Raw genomic sequence first — 14587 nt, 5'->3', positions numbered from 1 at the left:
AGTTCCCTCAGCCTCTCCTCATAAGTCCTGTGCTCCAGCCCCTAATCATTTTTGTTGCCCTCCGCTGGACTCTCTCCAACTTGTCCACATTCTTTTTGTGGTGGGGGCCCAAAACTGGACACAATATTCCAAATGCATCCTCACCAATGCCGAATAGAGGGAATAATCACTTCCCGCGATCTGCTGCCAATGCACCTACTAATGCAGCCCAATCCGCTGTTAGTTGGCAATAAGGATGCATCGTTGATTCCTGTCCAGCTGCTTATCCACTGTAACCCCCAGGTCCTTTTCTGCAGAACTGCTGCCTAGCCCATCGATCCCCAGGCTGTAGCTGTGCATGGGATTCTTCCGTCCTAAGTACAGGACTCTGCACTTGTCCTTGCTGAACCTCATCAGATTTCTTTTGGCCCAAACCTCCAGTTTGTTTAGGTCACTCTGTATCCTATCCCTGCCCTCCAGCGTGTCTACCACTCCCCCCAGCTTAGTGTCGTCCGCAAACTTGCTGAGGGTGCATCACCCCATCCTCCAGATCATCAATGAAGATGTTGAACAAAACCGGCCCCAGAACCGACCCCTGGGGCACTCTGCTTGTGACCGGCTGCCAGCTAGACACGGAGCCATTGATCACTACCTGTGCAGCCCAATGATTTAGCCAGTTTTCTATCCATCTTATTGTCCATTGTCCGGCCCATCCTCCCGTAACCGGCTGATAGAATACTGGGGGTGACCCTTTGAAACGCTTTGCTAACGTCAGGGTATATCACGTCCATGGCTTCCCCCACATCCAGAGCCATCATCGTAGAATCAGGCAGGTTGGTCGGGCGTGACTTGCCCTTGCTGACTGTTCCTGATCACCTTCCTCTCTTCCAAGTGCCTCAGAACGGATTCCTTGAGGAGCTGCTCCATGATTTTTCCAGGGACTGAGGTGAGGCTGACCGGTCTGTAGTTCCCCGGATCCTCCTTCCCCTTTTTGAAGATGGGCACTAGATTTGCCTTTTTCTAATCATCCAGGACCTCCCCAATCGTGGCAACTTTTCAGAGACAATGGCCAGTGGCTCTGAAATCACATCAGCCCCTCGGCTGCACCGCACCCGGCCCCATGGACCTGTGCACGTCCAGCCTGTCTAAGGAGTCCTGGACCTGTTCCTTCAGCGCTGAGGGCTGCTCATCTCCTCCCCATCCGGTGCTGCCCGGTGCAGGCGTCTGGGAGCTGACCTTGATCAGACCTTCCTGATTTCACCCCTACCATGTCTTTGCACTTCCTGATATCCACTCGTGCTCCATGTCCCTGCATCACCTTTGATCTTGGACCCTCGCGCCTGATCTCCACCTGTTCGCCCCTTCGCCCCCGTGCCTGGCCTGCATCTACGTGACCTTTGCACTTTGACCCTGGTTCTAGCGCTCTCGGTCTCACAGCCTCAGCCTTGACATGACCCTTGACCCACGACCCAAAACGTTCACCTCGTTGACGCTGCTCCTGTCATGTGACCCTTTGATGCCACGGTTTGACATTTGTCATATGACCCCAGGCTAAAGACCTTTGTTACATGACCGTATGACCTCTGCAAGGTGCTGGGACAGTGTGATCTGGTGTGTGTGTGCGTGATCTGGTGTGTGTGTGCGTGATCTGGTGTGTGTGTGTGATCTGGTGTGTGTGCGTGCAGGCCACAAGCCATGTCAGAAGGTGACCTCTAACCCTTTTGACCTTATGAGTTTCTGTGCGGCTTGTGGTGGTGGGCATGAACACACCCACACACGCACAATTCACACACCAGAAGACAGAGAGATCACAGACACAACTCATACACACACACACACACACACACACACACACACACACACACACACAAATGTTCGCTCATTCATTCACACACAACTGATTGTTCATTCATTCATTCATTCACTCACATTCAGACACACACACACACGCACGCGCGCACACACGCGCGCACACACACACCTCTTTTCTGCTCTCCAGCCCTTTCCGAGCTAATGGCTCCAGGTATCTGGGAAAAGCCAATTAATTAGTTGACAAACGACTTCCTAATCTAATTAAAACCCATCTTCCAGCCTTCTAATGAAAAGCCTTTTGAGGGAGGAAAACGTCGCTCTGCAGCTCCGTCTGTCCACGGGCCCTTTGGCCTTCCAAGACGGAAACTCATCGAAACAGCTTTGAAACGTTTACCCGGAGATGGCTCAGCCCAGCGCCCCCTTGCACCGTGGGGGGGCATCCGAGCCAGCCCCGACTCTGAGAGCACAGCGCCCCCTAGTGAGCCGCATTAACGTTTGCCCCAGTGTCTCCCATGGGAATCCCGACCGTGACCCTCCCTGCTTTGTGCAGATTTGCCCTCTCTTTGCAGCCTGGGCACCGGCAAAACCATTCCAGGGGGAAACGTCCCGGCGGGGCTCTCTGGCCGTACCATTACCCTCGATCTGATTGGATTTCCTCCTTTCCCTGGCCCCACAGCTCTTCTCACCTGCATTGGAAGTGCCCCAGACTGGCCGGCTTGCTGGACTCCCCAGTCGGCTGCGTTCCCACCACACCCTGATCGTGACTGACCTCCTCCCCCCGAGCCCCATTTCTTTTACCTAGATCACCAGCGAGCGGGATCCCTGGAGCCGGCCTCCTATCCACACGTTCTGCAGGAGGGCTGCAGAGCCGGGGGAGCCTGGTTTAGAGGCGTCATAAGATCTCATGCGGCAGATCGTCCGGCAGCCAGGTGAATGTCCGAGTTTCATTCCTTAGTGGCGTTCGAAAAGATCCAGGAGTCCAGCCCCCTCTGTTCGCTACAGCGCTGATTTCAGTGCAGCGACGGCCCATTGACCCCAGCTGTGGGTCTGGCCCCATTGACTCCAGTGGAGCAACGCTTTCATATCTAGAAAGAGAACCCAGGAGTCCTGGCTCCTAGCCCCTCTGCTCTAACCACTCGACCCCACTCCCCTCCTAGAGACAGGGATAGAGTCCCCGAGTCCTGGCTCTCAGCCTCCCTGCCTCCCCGGCTCTAACCACTAGACAGCCCCTCCCCTCCAGGTGGGGCTAGAACCCAGGAGTCCTGACTGAGTCCCAACCCTCCTGCTCTAGCCACTAGACCCCGCTCCCCTCCCATGGTGCACAGGGCAGGGGGAAAGCCAGGGTAAGTTACACTCTTCTCTTCCCTGCTTCGCTCAGCGCAAGTCTGGGGCCGGTCTCCTTAGCGCTGAGACACATTGTCCAGTTTAGCCCCGGCAGAATGAAGAATGAGGGAAGCTCTGGACGAAAGGAATTCATGCCTGTCTGCATCGGCCGGGCAGGATCCCAGGGCCTGATCAGAACCGGCGCCCCCGCAAGGAGAAAGGCATCGTATCCCCGTCCCCACCCCACTGAGCCAGCCAAGTGCGAATTAAAGACCCCCTCCCTCAGAGAGGTGACCCCCCCCCACTGACCTCCCCGAAGAGTGGACTTGCCATCTTGCAGATGGGGGCAGCGTGTCAGTTCAAAGCGAAGGGGTAGAGGGCGAGGGGCAGGTGTGTGCGGGGGGGGGGGGGGCGGCAGCAAATGAAGTTAAATACCCTGGTGTCACCGGGAAATTAAGAACTTATAAATCACCCCGACAGGAGCTGGTTAGGGACAATTTTCTTGCTGTCAGGTCCCCGGGCGCATGATGTATTGGACAATATTTCCCCTGCCGCGCGGCGAGGCGGCGGCCCGGAGATGTTGCCATAACAACATAATTTTAGTAAGTTTTATCTATATTCTCCTCCCCCCTCCCCGCGAGATAATATATATATTTAGGGTGACATTTCATAGCAAAGAATCTGATCGCGGCTCATTTCCTTGGTACAGAACAAAGCTGACATGCAGGTCAAGGAGAGACTCGGGAGGCGGGGGGGTTACAGAGATGTGTGTGTGTGTGTGTGTGTGTGTGTGTGAGAGAGAAAGAGAGAGAGCATCATCTCTGCTGCCCCCTGCTGGAGAGACAGCCCTGCCCTGTGTGTGTGTGTGTGTGTGTGTCAGTCACCCCTACTGCCCCCTGCTGGAGGGGATGAGCCCTGCAGCGGCAGCAGAGACACACACACACCTACACACGCAGAAGGGCACAGCACTCCAGTAGGGGGCAGTAGGCATACACACACACACACACACACACACACATCCCGTGATCCAGGCCCTTTCTCGCCAGTGCGTGGATCCAGTGCCCTGGTGTTGGCTGGAAAATGACGGGGCAGCCCATAGAGAGGCCGGGGGGCGCAGCCGAGGGCCTGGACTGGGGCGGCAGAGGGAGAGAAAACACATAAGAGAGACCAAAGTGAATCAGTGGATGAATGAAAAGGTGACTAAGGGGAAGAACAAATGAAAGAAAAAGTGAGTGAGGAAGGAAAAGAAGGCCGGCGTGAAAGAGAGAGTTTCCTCCCGCAGTATTCATGAGCGAACGGCCTGTCTCTCTCCGTCCCGCCTTTGTCTTGTTCCGTTCCTCCTTGCTGTCCCCTCTAGATTGGGGGCGGGGGAGGGAGCCAGGACTCCTGGGTTCTGTCCCGACTCACTTTCCCCGTCCACAGCTAGCGACATCCTCCCCTCTCAGAGGTTGCTTTGGAGGCAGCCGTTTATGACTGCTGTGTGCTGCGCTGGGAAGGGGCCGCAGGGCCAGGCAAAGGTTTAGTGCTATTATTTTATTATCCGCCGTGGTGCAGAATATTTGCTGAAATCATTTGTTTTAAATAGGCAGTGCTGTGAGATGGGAAAATGTCCACTGCAGTGTATGGAGACCCACACAAAACAATGGGACAGCTGGTGAATAAAGGGATCCAGGATCAATCGATCGATCGATCGTCTAACTGAGTTTGTCCCTCAATACTCGAAGATCTGACCGACCGCCGGGTGAGCCACCCTGTGCTGCGTTGCTATGTGGCTGTTCTCCAGCCATCCCACCCCAGAGGTGGCTGCATCCCCAGCTCCCCTGCCCCATCCCTGCTCTACGTAAGCCCCAGCCGAGAAATGAAAGAAAGGAAGGAGCGTTTCTGACAGGCCCCTGGCCTCGTTAGACTCCGATAATCAGAACCTGGTCAATGGGGGCTGATCGATGGGCGAAGCTGTTTGCTAAACGTCTGTTAATTAGAATGTAGCCTGTCGATACAATTACAGCTTTGAATAAACACACAGCCCAGATCTATGGCTTCGCCACACGCACCAGGACCGTTATTACAAGTTCGATCCGGATTAATAATTAAGTATTTAAATTATTTTTCTTCCCAAGGCGTAAGCAACGTTCCTACCAGCTCAGCAGGCGCTGGCAGGCTGGAGCAGATATGTGTCCCCGTCTGTGAGAGAGTCTTATGAGAGAATTATCCCCACCGTGCGGAGAGGAGCCGGGTTCTATCACCAGCTCGGGGAGGGGAGAGGAGCAGTTTGGGGTTTGGGAGCCAGGACTCCTGGGTTCTTTCCTGACGAGGGCGGGCAGTGGTGGCTGGTGGTTGAGCAGGTATCTCATCTTTCTTCACCATCGCATCCCCGTCCCTGAAACACGTCCAGGATGATGCATGTCGGGGCTGTTGCCTTCATCCGTCTCTCTCCCGCGGAGGCAGCAGCCGCATTGATTTTTTCCCTTTGCTTCCCACCTTCCCTCCCAGCCCAGCCGGCGGAATCCGTCAGCGCCAGGAGCTGCTCCACAAACCACCACCCTGCAGAAATCTAGCTGCACGCTTGTTATTAGCATTACGGTAGTGCCTAGCTGAGATCTGTACCCTGTTGTGCATCAGGGCCAGCCCTGACTGCCAGGGAGAGCAGCCCCCCCTTCTATGCTGTAACCACTAGACCCCACTCCCCTCCAGGAGCTGGGGATTGAACCCAGGAGTCCTGGCTCCCAGCCCCATCTGCTCCGTGCAACCCTCCCGAAAGGGGGCCCAGGCTGTCGATCAGGAGTTCTCAAACTGCATTTTTGCTGGGACGCCCTTTAAAAATATTTCAGGTTGTGACCATCTGCCCCACCCCCAAAAGTGATGGCCCCCCTCCCCCATGCCACCCCCCCCCTTACCAGCACGCGCGGGGGTAACAGCTCACAGCCCTCTCCATAATAGCCTCACGCCCCCGATTTGAGAGCCCCGATGCAGATGCCGGGCCTGGGACCATGCTGCTTCGACTGACCCCGGCTCGCGGCCGGCCCACTCAGCAGTCACAGGGATGCACTGGGGAATTGACCAGGCTTATCAACTGGCCCATCGATTTCCTATCGCAACCGGCCACGAGGCGGCAAGACCGAGGGGGGCCGCCGTGGAGATTCCTGCTAGTGGGTAAGAGCAGGGAGGGGCTGGGAGCCAGGACTCCTGGGTTCTATGTGCCGGGAAGGGAGTGGAGTGGAGTGGTTAGAGCGGGAGGGAGGCCTGGGAATCTAGCTCAGAGCTGTAGTGCGGCACTCGGTACCCCTATCCTATATCCAGAGCATGGGTGGGGGTGGGGGGACCTCTGACCACAGATCCGGATTCTCGATCAATAGGAAGGCTCAGTGATATCCTGGGGCATTCACACCCCTTTATCTAGCTATCCATCCCCATCCACACCCCTCATCTATCCGTCTGTCTCCATACACCCCCTCCATCTGTCCATCCCCATACACCCCCTCTAGCTGTCTCCATACCCACTCTCTAGCTATGATTTTCTATTTTCCTGTTGTATTTAATGGCTGCTAGTTTCTCATCCCCCCCCCCCCCCCCTTTATCTCTGTCATCTCATGGAGTCGCTTAATCCTGTTAATTGCATCGGTTTATTCAAAAGGAAACCAGCTAATTCCCTCTGCCCCGCTAATCTAAACTAATATTTGACCCCCTCAGCTATCCTGTTTGAATCCTTTTAAATTACCCCAGCTAATCTATTCAATCAGCTGATCTACTGGATCGAAATAATGAAAACATCCAGGCTGATATGGCAGAAGGTATTTAATATAATCCTGATAATCTATTCAAGAATCCTTTACATTTTTAATGGAATACAATGATGTAGTTAATCCGTTTAATCTAATCCATTAATCCGTCTAGCAGAGGTTTTCTTACGTACTGTCTGCTACCCTGTCTAAACTGTGCATCACAGAACGGGGAGCCAGGACTCCTGGGGTCTCTTCCTCATGCTGGGACAAAGTCATGATGACCACTAGACCTGCTCCCCTCCCAGAGCCGGAGATAGGATCCAGGAGTCCTGATTCCCAGCCCACCCTGCTCTAACCACTAGACCCCACCTCCCTCTCAGGGGTGGGAATAGGACCCAGAAGTCCTGAGAGAGTCTAATGTGACAAAACCTGTCAAAAGAACTAAAGTGACACTTAAAAAGATGGAGACAGGATGTGTTTTTATTTCTCTTCATTTTAAGAATCAGTGCTATCCAACAGTGTGTGTGTGTGTGTGTGTGTGTGTGTGTGCGCGCGCGCGTGCGTGCATGCGCACATCTGACAGTCCCACTGACATTCCTTAATATGATGTGACCTAAAAAAGAAGTGTATCTCCATAAATTTCAGGCATCTCAAACAACTTCAATCTAGAATTGGGCACATTTATCCTTTCCTGTGATGAAAGTTCGCATCTTAAAGTGCACTTTGCCCTATTTTGACATTTTGCTTTTAATCAAATTTAATAAAATACATTAATCATGATTTAACTCCTAAATCTGGCAGAAGTAAAATAGCAGATCAAATATCCTTTAATCTGATCTATTTTTCTTGATCAAAGGAATGTATAAAAATTGTAGAGTATATAGTCTGGGTTTTCATAAAGATCTGAATTCTAGAGCCAATAATGCCTAGAATCCATGTTGTTCTAGATGTTGTTCTAGATTATGTAATGCTTTGAAAGTGCCTAGAATTTATGAACCATACATTTTAAAGTCAGAAAAGGCCTTTATGCGCAACTAGGCTGACCTCCTGTATGACATCAGCCAGAGAACCACAACCAATAATTCTTACATGCAGCCGAGACCTTCTGTTTGATCCAGAGCACAATTTAGGAGCCAGATCAGTCAAAAAGCCATTCATTCTAGACTTACTGACATCTAGAACCAGTGGCCTTCTGCAGGATATTATAACTATTGTTGCACTGAATGAGTCTAGAATCCAGAAATGGTGTTCAGAATAAAGATCCTGATGTCTAGGCGGAATGAAATCTGGAACCCCATGTATTTAGAATCACCTATGACTTGTGGGATCTAGAAGAAGTAGCACTTTAAGAGAAATATCCTAAATTCTAGACCACCTGGAAACTAGAATCTATGTCATTTGGAAGAGGTCTAGCCTTAATATTCCAGATCATCTGAAATCTTGTAACCATGTCATTCAGAAGGAGACTAGAACATGACATCTTGGATTGATCTAGAACCTAGGACCTACCCAGCTCCAAAAGAAAAACCCTGCATTCTGGATCAAATGACCTCTAGAACCCACATCGCTCTGCAGAACAACACAGTTCCCTATGTCTTGCATTAGTCTAGATGTCACCCATCTTTGAAAGCAAACCGCAGATGTTCCTACATTCTAGATGCAAAACCAAAGCTTTCAGTGGATATTCTGGAACCTATTTGGTGACTCAAGATCACAAACAATCCAGAATTTAAGTTGTTCTAGCACTAGTTTTTCCTCCTCCAGATTGGCTGTTATCTCTGTATTTAGGCCTGAAGTTTATCAGGAGTTTTTGGCTATTGTCTCTCTTCAAAGCTGGGTCATCTAGAATGCCTAGAATTCTAAAACAGGGACTAAATGCAGCTCTTGTTCAAAGTGGTCTAGATGCCTGTACTAGTTTTAGAGGGGGATGCTTTGTACAGGAGAGTTTATTGTGATGGAGAAGCTTCTAGATACATATGCAAAAGAAATCAGAACTCTAGAATATGCAGGGAAACTGTGGTCTTTAGACTATGATAGGTCGTGAACTCATGAAGTTATAGGACAAAACAGGAAGCTAGAGAACCTACAAGGCTCCATCAGGAGTTTGAAGGGAGAGATACCTATAACCCATGATGTCATAGAACAAATTGAGAATTTGGAACATATGAAATGACACCAGAGACTTGATGGGGAATGAACTAGAACCCAAGATGTTCTAGACCCAGCCAGGAACTATTTGGATTTTTGCAAAAGCGTCAAGAGATCAGGAATCCATGAAATTGTGGAACATGCCAGGTCTCTAGAACTTGCTGCCTCACACCAGCATTTCAGATGTTGGGACAGATAGATGCCATTAAGCTCTACATCCATTAATCTAGAACCCTGGGTTCTAAGCTCCCTGTCCCTGAATCCAGAGGCCCTGTAACTTAGTTAGGCAGCTCCGATTTGCCAGCTGCCACCCCGCAGCTCTCATGGGAGACAGCGTCATTGCTGCTGTGGTCTTCAGCAAAAGTCTCCCGAAGCAGAGCAAGCAGAGAAGTCCTGAACACCTGCTGGAATCTCCGCCCCACGAAGAGGTAGAGGATGGGGGTGAAGCAGGCATTGAAGCAGAAGGTGAGAGTGCAAATAACCAGGATGGTGTCCAACTCTGGCACTTCTTTGAAGAACTTCAGGCCGTAGTAGAGGTGGTAGGGCAGCCAGGAGATGAAGAACGACACCACTGCAGACACCATGACTTTGAAGGGCTTCCAGGTCCGGGCCAGCCCCTTTTCCTTCAGCTCCAGCCCCATCCAGCCGTAGCATCCCGCGATGGTGCAGAAGGGCAGCAGGAATCCCAACAGGAACCTGACCATGAAGATGGCCAGGTGGATACGTCTGCTGAAGGCCTGTGTATCGGCTCCATTCCTATCTCCAGAGAGGGAGTAATTATTGAAACAGACAGTCCTGCCCCCATCCACCTTGTGGGTGTCCCGAAAAACCAGGTAGGGAGCGCTGAGGGCAAAGGAGACCAGCCACACGCCCACAGCCAGCTTCCTGACCCGTGGCAAGGTGCGGTGACGCCGGGACCAGACAGGACAGTGAGTGAGGATGTAGCGGTCCAGGCTGATGAGGGTGAGAAGGAAGACGGAGGAGAACATGCCCAGGGAGATGCAGATGTTCAGGAGTTTGCACATGGCTGTGCCGAAGACCCAGTGGAAACCCAGGAGGATGTACACAGCGAAGAAGGGGATCAGCAGGGTGAAGAGGAAGTAGCAGGAGACCAGGTGGAGGAACCAGAGGGTGGTCACCGTCCTTCTCATCTTCAGCCACAGCACCCACAGGTACAGCCCGTTCCCCACCACGCCCACCAGGAAGGTGGCGAAGAGCAACACGGCAGAGGCCAGGTGAGTGGCCTTAACAGTTGTTGGGGTCTGGCTGGAATCCACCTCCGGGTTTAGTGGAAAGGTCATGTTGCCTTGATCCATGGCGCCCTGGGGAGAGAAGGAAGAGGGATTGGAAGGGACGACAGAGAAGGGGAAGATGGAGAGTGGAAGAGGAGAAAGGGAGAAATAACAGGTGTTAGGAAGGCACCATCAGAGAGGACCTCTCTGGGCACCCTCTGGTCCTCCAAAATATCAAGGTGGGGTGCTCTCAGCAACTGGGTCACGGCTACAAGCTAGAACTATGGGTCACCTCTTGCATTGAGCGTTCTGTGCCCAGGAGGATAGTTGCAGCGTTCTTATCAGTGTCTTTGTATGACCTCACCCTTCCTAAGTGAGAGCAAGGACTGAGAACTTCATGGAGCCAGTTGGAAAAATGTCAGGGATCACTTGCAATTTCAAACCAGTTCTGGTTACTTTTCAAAATGTTCATGCAGTTGTTTTGTTGTTAATGAAAAAGCAGAAACTGAACATGGTCAGGGTTTGGAAACTGATTGCGGTAAAAAAATTGGGAGTTTCAGTAAATGTTTTGGGGGCTGGATAAAAAATGGCAGTTTTGGGAAGGAAAAACATGAGTTTTGAGCCAAATGTTCAGTTTTCAAAAATTGTTTTAAGCCCAAATGCTTGGTTTTTGAAAATGGATTTTTGGTAAAGGAAATAAAAAAACCCAAGCAGGTCTCAATCACCATATCTGGGGTTTGATTACAAAACATCAGTTTTGATTAAAACAATTTGGAGGCTTCGTAAAAGTCTTGCCTTTTCAGAAAACCGCTTTTAGCAAAATATTTGAGTTTTGCAAACTGGTCTTTGGTTAAAAATGTTGATTTTTCAGTTTTAAAATCCAGTAGTCAGGCTGTTTTTGTTTTAAAAAAAATCAGTTTAAGGTTTTTAAACTGAAAACTCAACACTTTTACTCCCCAAATTTTAACATTTGTACTAAATTTTAGGTTGGACATTGGGAAAAACTTTGTAACTCTCCGAGACGTTAGCTCTGGCATGGGCCCCAGGGGAGGCGGTGGGAACCCCTTCATTGGAGGTTTTTAAGAACAGTCAGACAAACGCCTGGTGGTTTTTCTGGAAGAAGATCCAGAAAAACACAAGCGATTGGGCGCAGTACAGAGGGAATAGATGAGACTCTCTACCTGGAGATGGGACTGGGACGATCTAGAGGCCCTGTCTGGGTTCCAGACAGACAGATTTCTGGAGGCGGAGAATTCAGAGCAAATTTGCCTCTCAGTCAGAGCACTCTCCGCTGGGATCTCCTCTCGCGGGGTATAAATGTGTGTGACATCTGGCTAGCTAGAGCGAGGGCACAGGGCTGAGAAATGCCTGAGGCTCAGCAAGCTGGGGGGAGGCAGCAGGAAGGGGAACTGCGGTCTGGCTGACTCAGAAAGAACTGAAGCAGTTTCACTACTGCACTTCTAAGCCTGCAGGAGAAAGTGCCACGCACGCTTCTGTCTCTGGATGCGGCTTTCCATCTGGCAGTCTTGGCCCGCCTCTCTCTCCTGGGGGTGGGGTCTTGTGGCTAAAGCTGGAACGAAAGCCCCAGGAGAGAGAAACTGCTGCCCTTGATCAGATCAATGGGCTGAGCAATTGGCCCCGGCAGCATCCAGTGATCAGGTGTTCCACAGGTTAATGGCATTGAAAATGGATTTGATTGGTGTCCGATTTCCCACATGTCAATTACATCCCGCGGCCCTTCCATGGATTTGACTGGGGGGTGGGGGGATTGGAAGTCAGAACTCCTGGGTTCTATTCCTCTTCTGCTCCTCCCATCTGATCTCCTGCACACCCAGGCCACAGAACTGAGGATTCCTCCATCCTGCCCATATCTGATGGTCGAGCTAGAGCAGAGCTTTTGGCAAGAGACACCTGCTCTCGATGGAAGCTCTGTGATGGAGAATCCACCCTGTCCCTGAGGCAGCCATTGCAAGGATCTGGTCCCCTCCAAGAAGATCCAAGGATCTTCTTCCCTGGGGAAAAGCTGCCCCTTATTCCTAGTCTCGATTTCTCTGGCTTCATTCCCCAGCCACCGGCTCTTGCTCTTCCCTTCTCGGCTGGGTTAATGAGCCTCAGCTCCCCGAAATCTCCTCCCGAGGGGGGACTGATAGACTGGGATCAAGCCCCCACTTCGCCTTCTCCAGGACAAACACCACAGAGTGAGTCCTTCCATCCCCTGGCTCTCAGGCAGGTTTTCCAGCCCTCAGATCATCCCCGTCGCTCTTCTCTGAACCCTCCCTGATTTCCCGATGTCCTCTTTTATGTGCAGCCCCCCAGAGCTGGGCGCAGTCTCCAGTCATGGCATCCCCTATGATGTATCCAGAGCGGACCCCAGCTCCCTGTTTCTCCAGCCCAGAGACGCACTCGCCCTCTAACCATAGCAGCGCTCGGGGTATCAGCCTTCTTGATGCCATGAGACACTGGTCAGGGGTGTTTTCAACCCCACCCTCCACCGGCCCTTTCTTTGCCTCCCTGCACCCCACCTCAACCAACCCAGACTGCTCATTTCTTCCCAGGGCTCTGAGTCTTCCTGCAACCCATCCAGGAACCTGCAGGGCAGACTCGACTCACCTCCTGCCGGGCTGTACGGGGCGTCTGTGTGGCTGGATCTGTTGGTCCTATCCCGGCCTGACCCAGCTGTGCAGCTGCAGCCCCGATCCAGGCCTGGGGAGATGACCTCTTGAGGTCCCTTCCAACCCTAGGATTCTATGAGGTTGAGGGTCTGTTTTCCCAGTAGAGTTGGCTCCCCGCCGGGTATCTCAGCGTCCCAGCTCCGTGGCCAGGGTCTGTGTAACGCACACGCTGGGGAGGGCTCAGTGTTACTGACGGATTTCACCTAGAAAAGGAACTGGCAGCATTTCCATTAATTCTTTCACCAGGGGACTTACCAAGAACACGCAGGTGAAAGAGGAATCCTCACTTCTCTTTTCTTGAGTCCCAGTTCCCCACACTAACCACTAGATCCCACTTTCCCCCTCAGCTGGGAATAGAACCCAGGACTCCTGGCTTGCTTCAGCACCACCTGCTCTAACCACTAGACCCCACTCCACTCCCAAAACTGGGCTAGAACCCCAGCGTCCTGACTCCCAGTCCTCCCCTCCCCCCGGGCCACCCCTCTGTGGGTGACCAACTCACCCCATGGCAGGAAATCTGATTACCCTTCCTCTGTCGTTAGCCTTATTGCCATGGTAGCAAATGTTATTGATGGTCATACAATTACTCAACTCCTTTATTAAATCCAGCCCCAGAATTTGACTCCCTGACCCACTGCGGCTGCTGGGAGGGGAGGGGAGTCTAATGGTTAGAGAGGAGGAGGAAGGGCTGGGAGCCAGGACTCCTGGGTCCTGTTGCCATCTCTTCCACAGACTTTGTGTGTGACCTTGGCAGATCACAGCATTGCTCTGTGCCTCAGTTTCCCCATCCATAAAACAGGGAACATACCCCTGCCTGTTTCTCCTCAGGGCCTGGCTCTTGCTGAGTCTGGGCAGTGCCCGGCCCAACGGGGCCCTGGCACCATAGGGACCAATTCTGTTGGCAGGGCTACTGTAATACACCTACTAAATAGGACAGCTCAAATCTTCCGGCACGCATCCTCCCCTGGGAAACATCCGTCCCTAAACAGTGTGCGTGGGGGGAGGGGAGGAGTTGAACAATGATGGTGTCAGGGACGCAGGTGGAGGAGTGTGTTCGGGGGGGGGGGGGATGGAACTAGGGGACGGGAGAACAGAAGTGAGCGTGACCCCCACCCCCACCCCCAGCATCCTGGAGACCTTGGAAGCTGCCCCTCTTGAGGATCCTCTGCCCACCCCCATGGCCTCCTGGCCCCTCGCGCTGTTCTGAGGAGCAATTAAACCCCAGGTAATTAGCACCCCCCATTTCTCCCCTCCCCCCCCCCGGGTAGGAAGAGATAAAGCAGAAAAATCAATATGCTGTACTGCAAGGGGCTCCCCCATACCCCTGGGGGGCCGGGGGGGCGCTGTGCCGCAAGGGGCGGGGTGGGGGCTCCCCTCATACCCTGGGGGGCGGTGGGGGGCGCTGTGCCGCAAGGGGCGGGGTGGGGGGCTCCCCCTATGCCCCTGGGGGGCGCTGTCCTGCGGGGCGGGGCGGGGCTGGGCTGCTCCCTGAGGGACTAGCCTGGAGGGGCCGATCCCCCGGGGGATGGGGGCAGAGGCTGGAGGGGCTGACGAGGGTCTCCCCCATCCCCTGTGACGCTGGGGCTGGCGATGGGAGGAGGGGCTGCGGGGGATCCCCCCTCGCCCCGCCCCCCGGCCGTGCTGCAGTAACAAAGAACGCCTCATAAATCAGCCCCCACCCCCCCAGGCTTCTCCCCTCTCC

General features: G+C 52.8%; 1 protein-coding gene across 1 annotated transcript; it reads right to left on the bottom strand.

Annotated features, from left to right (window-relative positions):
- Nucleotides 1–9259: 9259 nt before the first annotated feature.
- Nucleotides 9260–10297, bottom strand: LOC137159319 (probable G-protein coupled receptor 33). The gene has a single exon (XM_067557477.1). The coding sequence runs from the start codon at nt 10295–10297 to the stop codon at nt 9260–9262; it is 1038 nt and encodes a 345-aa protein (XP_067413578.1).
- Between the last annotated feature and the right edge of the window lie 4290 nt (nt 10298–14587).

The sequence above is a fragment of the Emydura macquarii genome, unplaced genomic scaffold (genome assembly GCF_026122565.2).
Source record: "Emydura macquarii macquarii isolate MOO-44397 ecotype Brisbane River unplaced genomic scaffold, CSIRO-AGI_Emac_v2 contig_1851, whole genome shotgun sequence".
In the NCBI taxonomy this organism is placed as follows: Eukaryota; Metazoa; Chordata; order Testudines; family Chelidae; genus Emydura; species Emydura macquarii.
The sequence above is the reverse complement of the archived record's forward strand: the minus strand, read 5'-3'. Positions and strand labels throughout refer to the sequence as shown.

Coding starts and splice junctions, on each gene's coding strand:
- LOC137159319 (XM_067557477.1), bottom strand. CDS start 10,297: ATGGATCAAGGCAACATGACCTTTCCACTAAACCCGGAGGTGGATTCC.